The sequence below is a fragment of the Pygoscelis adeliae genome, unplaced genomic scaffold, assembly GCF_000699105.1.
Source record: "Pygoscelis adeliae isolate BGI_AS28 unplaced genomic scaffold, ASM69910v1 Scaffold88, whole genome shotgun sequence".
Classification (NCBI taxonomy): Eukaryota; Metazoa; Chordata; class Aves; order Sphenisciformes; family Spheniscidae; genus Pygoscelis; species Pygoscelis adeliae.
This window is the reverse complement of record NW_008825616.1, coordinates 2,197,240-2,209,912: the sequence shown is the minus strand read 5'-3', so window position 1 is coordinate 2,209,912 and position 12,673 is coordinate 2,197,240. Positions and strand designations below refer to the sequence as shown.

The 12,673-nt window shown below is 42.7% G+C and overlaps 1 protein-coding gene across 1 annotated transcript in view; it reads right to left on the bottom strand.

The window, feature by feature from the left end:
• CCDC13 (coiled-coil domain containing 13) overlaps positions 1-12,673 on the bottom strand; it is a 31,473-nt gene that overhangs the window by 8,642 nt on the left and 10,158 nt on the right. The window contains exons 5-11 of the mRNA XM_009333288.1: positions 10,617-10,706; positions 10,225-10,341; positions 8,904-9,008; positions 7,097-7,261; positions 5,403-5,579; positions 3,532-3,738; positions 2,227-2,363 (exon numbers count right to left, since the gene is read on the bottom strand). Coding sequence (XP_009331563.1) covers positions 2,227-2,363; positions 3,532-3,738; positions 5,403-5,579; positions 7,097-7,261; positions 8,904-9,008; positions 10,225-10,341; positions 10,617-10,706 — 998 coding nt within the window. The remainder of the gene's footprint in view (positions 1-2,226; positions 2,364-3,531; positions 3,739-5,402; positions 5,580-7,096; positions 7,262-8,903; positions 9,009-10,224; positions 10,342-10,616; positions 10,707-12,673) is intronic.

Sequence of the window (12,673 nt, the reverse complement as noted above, 5' to 3'; positions counted from 1 at the left end):
AAAGACTCCCAGAGCCTTCTAAGTGGGTCTCACACAGGCTCTGCACACACAATAACTCAGCTTGCTCCCCGGCTCCAAAACACGCTGCAAAAACACCTTGTGTCTCCGTTATGCGAAAACTATAGCTCAGTTGTTTGATCTCTGTGCTTCTGGGGATACCTTGCTGGCACTCCAGACCAGCATTGTGGAGCCCCGTGTCACAGAGTAGCCACACAGCAACTCGTGAGCAGGAATAGCTCTCGACCGTGCTTGGCTCAAGCTGAGCACGCAGCCACATAAGCAGCCACTGCTTCTCTGTTTCCTCGCAGACACTGCCTTGGAACCTTCACAGAGCACTCTCACCTTACACCTTCACCCACTAGGGTGAAAGACAAGCACAGGTTACTGTGCTTGTTTGATGGTCTTGGCATGTTGCATGCTTTCCTAACCAAATGAACCCCTGTTCTGCAACAGGGTGCACAACCTTTATTTCCAAATGCCTTTTAAAAATATACTTTATATAGTTTTCTGAACCCTTCTACTTTGTGGACACCCTCAGGAAGATCTGTCAGGTTTACTGTTGTAAGAGGAGGAGTCAACTGATAACACTAGAGTATCACTTCCAGTCTGGATGAGTTTTATGCATAATGATATATGTGCCTGGGACATAAAATTCCAGTGTGTGTGTTTTCCGAACTTGAGCTCAGCTGCCTAAAGCAAGTCCCCGTAGACTTAGCCCATGTTTCTTTGTCTTTAGGCTGCAGCTAACAGAGGATAAAGCCTTAATGCTGTGGAACAGGCAGAGCTGCCTTCTAGGCTAGGAGTGGTTAATCCTAAAATCGAGTTAAGGTTGATAATGACAGAAGTGGCCCAGTCTAACAATGCAGAATTTTACTTTGACATCTCCAAGGGGCTTTCGTTCCTATTTATAGCATTTTTCATTTCATCTTTCCTGATAGGAAAAGATGATTCACTAAAGTAAAACGGAATAGAGAGTTCATCAACATATTAAAGTTAATGGAATGAGCGAGCTCTGCTGACCAAGTTATTAACTGCTCTTGCAGTTTTCAGACTCATCCATCGCCCACCTGACATGTCAGCTATTTTCATGACGGAGCTATGTTAGCCACATATACAAGCAATAATTTATGCATTGCACTTAGTGGCTTCTACAAAGCCATTACCCAGCCTCGCCTTCCTGCTTGCCTTCCTGCTTACCATCAGCATGCATATGAGTAAAAAAGTGGATAAAATATAGATTTGCTCCATGAGAGCACAACTTCTGCAGAATTAGAGGTGGGAGAATAAAGTCAGTCAGAAGGGTATAACAATGGAGATGCGGAAGCTTTCAAATTAAGGATGTTTTAACCCTAACTTGAAAACACTGAGAAGAACTTTTCTTAAATTTTGTAGTAATGCCCTACTTAGACTCAGGGATACATCTGACAATTTTAAAGCCAAATTCAGTGTCTAAAGTAATGTGGTAGGCAAGTTAAAATTACATAGAAGAAATCAGTTGCAACTTTAACTTGATGAAAAATTTCCTCCTTCCTCAGAAGACCACTCTCAAATCCTCATTGACACTTAGATCATGAACTCTTTAGCAACAAAACCAGCATTTTAACAGGAAAGGATATAACTTGCTCTGGTATTATGTTCCCTTTACACAGTCAGAGTGACCCAGAGTCACAATGGTGTAAATAAAAATCAGATTTACTGCTGTATTAAGATTAGTGTAACTTACATCGTCCTCAGTGAGGCTTTAAAAAGCGTGTTTGTTAAGAACAAATGATGTGGTGTGTTTTCAACATTTCTGCAAGTAAATCCTCTCAAAGCGTATTTATTGATTTAAATAATGCGCCAGTGATTTAGTGCTTACCTAAAATGGCATTTTATATTAATTCGCCACCCTGCTTTCAGAAGTCTGCTCATTAGAAGCCCCATTTCTCATAAGAGTGAAGAATCACAGGCACTTAAGCTAACCACATAAACATTATCTGAGCTGGAGAAAGAGAATTAGCTGCGCTACCATCATGCCAAATGTAGTAATGTCTGCAAGTCTGTATATCTTTCTCTGTTCCAGGACGAAAGTCCAAGAGATAATGTGATTAGAGATTCCCATATACTGTAAACAGGCTGCCACAGCTGTTGGCACATAGCACTTGTGGTTTGATACAATTGTCTGGGAAAACCATGCTTCTGAATAACTCACAACAATTTTAAACATTGACATTAGGGTCTTCTTACCGAGCAGATCCAGTCCTTCCAACCTGATTGCTGCCTGATGCCAGAGGCTTAAGCAGAGTAAAACCTGGATTTTCTGAGTGCTCAGAAGGTGGTGTATCAGCAGCTCCTGAACCGTCCCCTTGATGGGCAGATTTCTTCTGTTAATGTTGGAGCAGGTTATAAAACCAATTACACAGTTCAAAGGAAAATAGCTGCTTCAGTGCCTAATCAGCAGCTTACGACTATTGCTACAAGCATGCCAGAACTTTTGATTTACAGGACCTCCTCAGAAACTTTTCTTTAGTTTCTCTCCATTGCAGGATGGAAACAAAGCAAAAGTTAGTAAAAAGCACAGTTTCTTATGAAATCATAGGGTGCACACAGCGTTGCTAGAGATCCGACAGTGCAGCACCATCACTACCAGTGCCAGCATGGTTAATTTGTGTCCCTAACCCAAGTTTTATTTTGGGTTCAGTGCTCTAGCCCCCATTACTGAGGTATCCGACAGGTTCACAATCTCACCATAACCCTATGAGGGTTTTGTATCAATGGGAATTGGATGTCTAAATACTCTAACAAAACCTGACTGTAAGATACCAGACCACACAAGAAGCCTTTAGCAGGTTAGTGGATTGCCTCTCAATTCCCATGCCTGTGCTCTGGCAATAGTACCACTTTGCTTATGTTAGTTTGCAACACTAGACCATAAAAGTTGAAAACATTTTTAACATACTAGTCACAAGGGGCCAGCCTTCCCAATTCTTTCATCTGCACAATGAAATTTCCATATGCCTGAGACCCATCCGGCTCATATCAATAGCTTGGAGATCTGAGGGAGAGGAATTTTTTGAAGTGATTTACAGTGGGAGATGAGAATAACTTACTAGGGGTCCCATCACTCCATGAGGGGATGTAGCTGGGTACCACAGCAGCCTGCTGATGTTGGCCTCACCTATGTTTGCTTGCTTGCTTCCTTTAGCAGCCAAGGATGCTGAATACTGAGAAGTCCCTATTGCAGCCCAACCCTTGCTGTCAGTCATGTGGCACAGTCTTGGCACGAAGCCACATGTGGATGTGATTGGTATTTCTATGTTTTCTGTTGCTTAAACAGCTTGAAGAAAAGTTACACACAAACAGGAAAGAAACTTAAGAGTTACAAGAGAGAATTCCTGCTTTATCCTTCCATCAGGAAAGACTGTCAGTAGGACAGGTATTAGTGTCTCGAGCTAGCAACCATCTCAGATAACAAGGGAGAAGGAAGTGGAAGAGCAGATCTAAAATGATGACAAAGTGTGCTCCTCTAGTTAATTTCTTCTGACTGCCTACCTGAAGTGTGAGTTGCCCAATCTCCTCTTCCAGCTCTTTAACCTTTGCTTCTCGTTCAGCCACCATCTGTCTGAGCTGCTCTATAAGGCAGTTTTGTTTCTGAACCTCACTGTTCAAGTGCTGCCCTAGCATCTGCTGGGACTCCTTGTTCTTCTCGTCCTGCTGGCTCAGGTGCTTTAAGATCTCCTGCATTTGCTTCTGCTGGCTCTGATAAAATAAAAACGAGGGAGACATTAAATTTTGTACACAATGATTATTGAGACTCCCTGGGTGTTTTACACCCTCCAAGACATATACCCATTTAGGAATGCTAGGGCAAGGCAGTGCCCTGCCAAACCCATTCCCTAGTGTAAGCACACTGATGTCACTAGTGCTACCCCAAGAATTGAATTTGGTCTGTTACGTTTTAAGCGTGAGATCACCTTGTCTGGTTCTCAGCATCTACCCCTTGAAAAGGCTGCCCAGCACATCTACTTGCAATGCCCAGACACATGCGGCTGGGTAAGGACAGTCTGTCCCCACCGGCCCCTGCTGGTCACATCAAGACTTTAGTGACTGGATGGTGCAAGTAGAAAAGACCTGAGCAACTGAGAGATTCAGTTTGCTGGCAGCTTTGCTACTCAGTGTAGCAGAAAAGAGGCCAAGAAACGCTGGCCTTTCACAAAGAAGATGACTTTTTCATAAATTGGATAAAAGTAAAGATTTCAATGCGCTTTTTGTGAAATTATAACACGATCGGATCGTGTGACAGTGACACTAAAAGACGAGGGTAGTATGAGATGACAGCTATGAGGCTAGGCTGTTTTACCAGCGGGTTTTGGAGTTTTTCTCACACTGACAAATCTAATACTTGTCGGACAGCTTGCTCTGTCGGGCCAACAAACTGCAAGCAAGGTGTTTCTTTGATGTAAGGGATAAAACAAGTTAACCATTCCTTCCCACATAAACTCACATCTTTCTGTAATAATTTTAGTGAGAATGCTCAGACCTAGCAAAAGTGACAACTGTTATTTGGCTCCTCTGTAATCTGCCTGATCTGCTGGTCAGTACTCATATTCCCCGTGGCTGCCTGGTGTGCAGAAAGGTGAATGCCAGCTTAGTCATAAGCATGTCTTAGCTAAAACCTGCGTGCAGAAGCAAGGAAACATAAGTGATTTGAAACTTGTGAGGAGCTTGATCAGGAAACACAGAACTAACCCTACTAAGAAGTGGCATATTTTCTAATTTTTTTTTTTTTATTATTGTAATTGGGGAAGACTATTTATAACCAAGGCAGGACAAAAGGATCCTGCAAGACCATGACAGCAGCCATTTATTTCAGCATAACTGCATCTTGAGTCTCTGTTAATACTCTTGGTTTTGAAGGGGCCAAATCCTCTCAGCTCCAGCTACTGCAAGTGAGCGTGCACATGGCTTAGTACTCACGGTTCAGCTTGTGTGTTTTGGGCTGTGTAACACAACACATGAAAGTGCAAGATTGCAGGCATTCTAAGAAAAAAAATCTACCACTGGAGCTGAAAGCAGAATAGAGAATACAGTCCAGCTTCACGGGTCAGGAATGAAGCCCTTCTACCTACTAGACAATCCTATTTCAACCCTTCTGCAAAACATTCCTTCCAATACTCGCAGCTTAGAGCCACTTGACTGCAACGCCTAGTGCTGTCTTGCAGCCTTTACATGATCTGATCCAAAATGCAGAAGGGCTTTAGCTGACTAGGAAGCCTCTGGCTGTCACAGTTTGATTCATCAGGCTCCTGTATACCCTAAGGTTGTCTGTGTCACCGTGTCATTAAATTACATCATGTTTCATCACATATAGAAAGAAGGCTGATGTGCAGGAGCTGGGACCAACAATAATAGTCAGACTGTACCAGTAAGGCGTCTATGAGCTCATCGTCGTGTTTTCCTTTCTCCAGCAAGGTTACGATCTGTCCCTTCAGGGTTTTCACTTCGCTGCACAGTACTTTGTTCCTGGCTTTTGATGCATCAAGTTTTTTTTTCACTTCCTCATGACTTTTTTGGAGAGCATCATGTTCCCCAGTGAGTTTCTGCAGTGATGCAAACACATCATAGGAAATGACAGTTATAGCCTATCACCAAGCCCCAGGTGCTTTGGTGAGCTAAAGGAATCACACATCGCCTGGTAGAATCTAAAAAATGGAACTGGCATATCACATCATCCCTGAATAAGTAGAAATTATAAATGCTACTACTCACTGCCTGCTTGCCAGCATCAAAAAAGGTCTATCCGCTCAGGAATACAAGTGGACTAGGTTGATTCAGTATGTGCCAGGAAGCAAATGATAATTTTGTGTTAAAACCTAATTCTGTATGCTCCCTTCTTCATTTGCCTCACCATTCTCTACAGGGAAACTCCCTTCCTTCCAGATACAGGGTGGTGATGCCACACTATCTACTAGAAGCTGTCCTCGGCATACACTGCCTCCTGCACCATGCCTTTACCTAGATGAAACTGTCCAGGAAGCACGCTAGCAGTTAAGTAGTAATGGGCAAGTACAGGGGAAGTTATTGTGAATGGAGCCTGAAACACAAAGGCAGAAGTGGAACCATGCAGATTACAGTTTTTGAGGAATGTCTTCCCTGTGCTGTGTGCCTGTACCTGTAAATCTTCTCTTTCGTTCTCACGGCCAAGAGTGAAAGGTGTGTATCACCCCATTGCTCATCCTGTTGCACGGTTAAATTGTGGTGGGAAAAGCGGAGCTTTTGATGAACCAAGCTCTGGGATGGTGCCAGATGGCCAGAAGCAAATATAGGAAAGGAGCACAGGGAGATGTGCTTTGCTAACCTGAATATGTGTAGCTGACCTGCACTACCCATGTTTCTTGTGGACACAGGCCTATGTATCCTTTCCACCTCAGGGTTTACTACATGTGCCACTAGCTATAGCCTCTCTCAACCCCTAAACGCTGGATGCCTGTTTATTTTTGTAGCAACTACATGTGATAGAGGGAGGGTAAGACCCATTTTAGGAATGCCCCTTAGAGGATGTCTGGTATAATTCTTAACTTTATTCTGTTCAAATGTAGAAGCCCATAGCCACACAGATATATGAGGTGTGAGTGGGATGCTTGTATTTAACCATGCATGAAGAATGCACATCTGGCCAAAGGGTGAGGAGGATGCTACAGAGCTTGGATGCAGCTGTAGCAGGGCTTCTTTCTACATATGCCTTCAGTATAAAGCCAGCACCAGCTGCAATTGCAACCCAGGGCCTCTCTCCCTCTTTCTAACATCACGTATCAAGCACAGCTGCCAGGTGGCCACATTTCAGGCCAAGTAGATGCGTCCGACACATCAATCATAAAGCAGAGGGAAGACCAAATCTTGTACTGCAGAGGTATGCCTGGCCACGCAAGAGTGCAATACAGACAAGAAGCATGGAAGCCTTTTGCTCAATCTGTGAAGTGTGGCAGAACTTCCTCCAGCAGATCAGGTGGGTTTCTGAAGTGGTCTCTGGGTACGGTGTAACATACACCCTGAAGGTAAGGCAAGTTATTACACACTATATACCCAAATAGGACTCTGTCAGCTCACAGGTTTTTACCTCCAAAGTTTCTTTCTTTTCTTTTTCCAAGCTGCGAATCTTCAGCAAGTTCTTCTCTTGGGCTGACAATTTCCTTGGATCCGTAAGGGCCAGCAGTTCCTCATCAATCTCACTCAGTGATGTTCTGGTCTTGTTTTGACCCAGTTGATTCTCCAGCTCCCGAACCTAGGGGACAATAATGACAACTCATCTAGAGCCTTTACCAGGAGTACAGTGGTCCAGCATCAAAGATCACATAACCTAAGGGAACTCAGAGTGTAGCATCATATTACTTACTTCTTGACATTATCATGGTTAACTAACACAGAGCAGTGTCTGTTCTTTCAAATTTAAATTTGCTAGCTGCTAACAAATAGGGCATCTATGCAGGGAGGAGATATGACACAAGACCTACAGGCGACTCAAGACACACGGGAGATCTGTACCTTATTGGAGCCACGTGTGGAGGCCAGACAGACACTCCAAAGCATCTTGAATGCCACTAAAGACACGTGTAGGCAACAGAATAATACTTTAGATCTCCTCTAAAAGGGCAGACACCTACTCACCTACATACATTTAAGCATCTCGGTCTTTAGCAGAATTACCATCCAGGACGTCCACAAAGTAAACACATAAGGCACAGTTCACTAGCCTGAACATAGGTACCTAGGACTGTCTGAGATGCCCTGGGATACTGGAGACACATATGACACAGGATCTGCAAGACATCCATACTCCTCTGGAGAGATGACCAGAGGTCAGAGGGACACCCTATGGCTGGCACTAGACACCTACATGTGGTCAAGTGAACTCAGCCCCCGCATCTCAGCTATTCACTATAGACTTCTTTTATAGTCAGTAGAAGGAAATGGGCACTGCTACAGCACAGTTCCTCTGCCCTGTTCTGGAGGTGTCTTCTAAGATAAGATGCACCTACCTCACTTTTGATCCAGTGACTGTATTTACAAGATCCCCACTGACTACAGAAGGGGCCCAAGGAGACTGGCTCAGAAAAGAAATCTCTACATTACAGTAGAGTACAGTATGTACAGTCTTCAGACGAATCCCAGCCAGGGCGTCTAACCGAAGGAAAATGCAATTTGCTCAAGGGAAACTACAGGTTAACAATTTCAGTCAATCAGAGTGCAAAAATCACAGTTTGTTGGCATATAACTATACAGCAGAAAAACAGGAAAAACAGGAAAAATACGTATCAAATTGCCTGAGAGCAGTTTTATTTAAGATGCAGACAAAACTGCCTCCCTGTCTCAAGCTGACATTTCAGTTAGACTGTGCCCTTCAGAAGATTCAAGAGTTAAAGATCATAGAATCATAGAATTGTTTAGGTTGGAAAAGACCTTTAAGATCATCAAGTCCAACTGATAACCTAACACTGCCAAGTCCACCAGTAAACGATGTCCCTAAGCACCGCATCTACACGTCTTTTAAACACCTCCAGGGCTGGTGACTCCACCATTTTCCCTGGGCAGCCTGTTCCAATGCTTGACAACCCTTTCGGTGAAGAAATTTTTCCTCACATCCAATCTAAACCTCCCCTGGTGCAACTTGAGGCCATTTCCTCTCGTCCTGTCGCTTGTTACTTGGGAGAAGAGACCGACCCCCACCTCACTACAACCTCCTTTCAGGTAGTTGTAGAGAGCGATAAAGTCTCCCCTCAGCCTCCTTTTCTCCAGGCTAAACAACCCCAGCTCCCTCAGCCGCTCCCTGTAAGACTTGTTCTCACCTTAAACTGAGGTAATATCTATACTTAGAAAGAGCACCCCAGCATCCAGCTTACATGGCACCATGCAGGGTCTTAACTCACCTTGCTTTGGAGAACAAGAATTTGCTGGGCTCGTCCACGCCAGCTGCCAGAATTGGTCAAGAGACTTTGAATATTCACATCTTCACCAACTTCATTTGCTAAAAGCTATGAAAAAGGGATTAACATCAACAATAAGGCTAGGCTTAAATACATGTGCTGGGGAGAGGGGAGGAAAAGACGCTCTCTCTAGCAGTAAACACAAAACACTGTATCTATACACAGCGGCCTTTATTACCTGTATCATATATCCTGTATCCCATGTGATGTAAGCTCTTTCAGATCATTATCGCAATACAGAGTGTTGGTGCTTAGGAGGGGTTTGGCTAACATGAAGTATTTCACTTTGTGAGGGGGATAATTCAGTATTTTGATGTTTGAGTAATATTCTTTTTTAAAAATGTGAATCTGTGCTTTGCTGCCGGCCTTGAGAGTGTGAAATTGTACTATCTAGCTGTGTAGCTGGGTGTCAAATTGTGCTACTTTTGTAAAAAGAGGATTTAAAATTCATCACCAAGGTTTACTAAGCATTACTAACAGTTTTCAAGATACGCAATTATTTTTGATATAATGAATACTTAACCAGAACTAAACAGGAACAGCGTAAAGAAATTGTCTTAATACACACCTTTGCAATCAGGAATTGAGCCAATCTCTCTTGCACAATTCCAACACAGCCACATTAATGAGAGCTAAAGTTAGTATGAAGAGCATTTAAATTATTTATAAAAAGGTCAGCAGTGTTCTATTTTCAGGACCATATTCTCTACTCTGATCTGCATTGCAGGTCTCTTATGCAAAGTAATGAAACCAAAGGAAATAGAGCACATAGTAACACATTAAAATCCATCATGAATCAAAGAGGAAAAGGTTACTCTGGATATCACTCCAACAAACTGTTTAAACATGTGCTTTAGTTCAAGCATGGCCTTTAACCTCATTGACTTCCATGGGACTGAAGCCTACATTAAAAGTAAATACATAATTAAATGTTTTGGAAAGAAGGAATAGGCCTGAATGTATGCTTCAAGTCAATCACAAACCTATTTTGCTGAACTGGGACTTTCAAACCTTACAGAATCTGTACCCATCATAGCAATAGAAATAACGGATACAGTCATCCAGCTATGGTGGCAGAGCATGACATCTGTGTGTCCATGTGCATATCTTTCCAATACAGCCACTACGCCTGTGTCTTTTCTTATCACTGGAATACTTCATGGAGGCTAATCAAAGCTCAAAAGAAAAGAAGCCTCCTTCTGATTTCACAAGAATATACCTCTTGCACAGGATCCCAGCCACTGACTGCATCCTGCAACGGTACCTTTTGGGTCATCTTCAGTTCCTGTTTTGCAGATTGGAGTTGGTTACGATACTCCATCACTTTAAAGTTGGCTGTGGTTAATTTTTCTTGCAACGCTTTCACCTCTGGACTTTCAGCCTTTGAAGAGAAGAACATACTTGGTAAGAACAGAATCCTCAGAGAAAAACTGAAGTGATTAAGATCCATAGATCCATCAGGATCACAGAATCTTGTTTTCTCAGACCCATTCAAGTGCCTTCCCTAATTTTTGGGCTCATAGAGAAGGTACAACCAGAGCAATTTGGTCACACAACTAGTGACAGGGATACATCCTTGTCATAAGGAAAGGACTCCACAGTAGGAGAGAACTAAGTATCAGCTTCTGATTTCCTCTCTTCAACTATAATTCATACCAAGTTTCCTTCTATCGTCTTCAGAGTTGATTGCTTGATTCCTGCATCACCACCACCAAGAGAATGTATTTTTTCTACGGCTGTCTGTAGCTGGAAAAAAATGCATTGTTATTATAGAATGAATACAGTGAAGATCATACCTCCATGAAATATTAATCAGCAAAAAAGTACAACATGGATGTTTATTTACTCTAGAAAAAAAATCACTTCATTTTCCCTTGTTTTTTAAACACAATCAGTGAGAAAACATAATTTTTTCCTGAAATGCTTCCCAAAGAAGCATGTGTTATTTTACTGTGGAGTAACTTCAGTGAAAATGTCTCTGACTTGCTGAGATGGGATCAGTTATCAAGTATGGAGACTTCTGGGGGATTTTATCACCATAGGTTCATAAAATAAGTGTTTACATACACAAATGCAAATCCAGTACAGTACAGATCAAGATGTTGTCTCTAGATTCTGGACGCCAGTTTACCCACTTTTCAAGAGTATCACAGGATATTTCATAAAAAGCACATAGTCCTACTCACCAGAGGAATTTAAAAAGAGAAATGACTACCTAATGCTCTGTAGCTGAGATTTAGTAATGGTGTTAAGGCTCTTTTTCTTGAGCTGGTAGCTCTAAGGTAGCATTTCTCAACTCATGAAGAATATGATGTCTCCTATTGCTTGCCACAGCAAAGGCAGGCAGACATATAGCCCCTCCTGCTCTGAATCATGTCCTATGCTGAGGTTGCAAAGACTTCTTACTGGACGGGATCACACTGAATTTAGAGCTGGAAAGGCCAGGAAGCGTTGCTTTAAAGGGCTGAGACTTCATTCTTTGAGGTGGGTGGAAAATCTTGATAATTTGCCTGAATAAAAGAAGGCTCTAAGGAATAGCTTCTTCATTAAAGTGATATCCAGGGAAACACAGAGTGTAACTCATAGCCGGCTCTAATGTCAGCCCTCCTCTGCAAGTGAATCAATGGTTAGGCCACCCGTTCTATCCAGTTCATAAACTCTTTTAGTCAATGGACTGAGAATGAGAAATTTCATCTAGTGTTGGCAGCTGCTAGGTCAGATTCCAAGGAAGTTTTCTGCAAACATCCGTTTGCAGTCTGTTTACACATACCACCCTTTGCTAAGTGATTGCTCAATGGCCACACCTTCCATTTTGTTTGTGGGAACATAGTCATGTTAAAACACTGATGACTTACATATTTTTCAGTTTTCATACAAGCAAAGAGATAACAATTATGTAAAATAACAGTGTTTTCCACTGGTGAAAGTATATATTGTGATGCATTTGTAAGGTACCATCACCACAATTCGTTTTGAAGAGCTTAAGGCATCTGGAAGTAGGCATAGGGGATGAGATTCAACTCACAAAGTAACACATTCCTTGTTTTCAGTGTGGGTGTCTCTATAAAGAACGGAGTCTAGTCAATATAATCACGCAAGCCTAGCCTTCAGATCACTCTACAGTAGACACCTACATTACATCAAGTGGATGCACTGACTGTGGATTCAGCTTTGTTGCCCACCCACAGCTGTCTGGTCCGATTTGAGGCATCCAAGGGTATCCAGCAGGCCTTCAGCTGCTGCACCAGGACTATGAGTCCTGTCACGTCTAACAGCCCTGCAGGGATGTCTGAGAGGTCAAGTGGCATCTCAGATTGTACTTTTATGCTTATGTGTGGGCAACTAAATTGCACTTTAGTTGTCTTGGTTCTTTCTACAATCAATGGAAAAAGGGGAGTTCGTTTAGACAGTGATCCAGCTTAGCCTAAGAGTTACTAAAGAGACGTGAATCACTGCAGGTTCCTATCTGTGACAGCTCTTCTCTTTCATCACTCAACATTTTTCATAGATCATAGAATCATAGAATCATTAAGGTTGGAAAAGACCTCTAAGATCATCGAGTCCAACCGTCAACCCAACACCACCATGCCCACTAAACCATGTCCCGAAGCGCCTCATCTACACGTCTTTTAAATGCCTCCAGGGATGGGGCCTCACCCACTTCCCTGGGCAGCCTGTTCCAATGTTTAACCACTCTTTCAGTAAAGAAATTT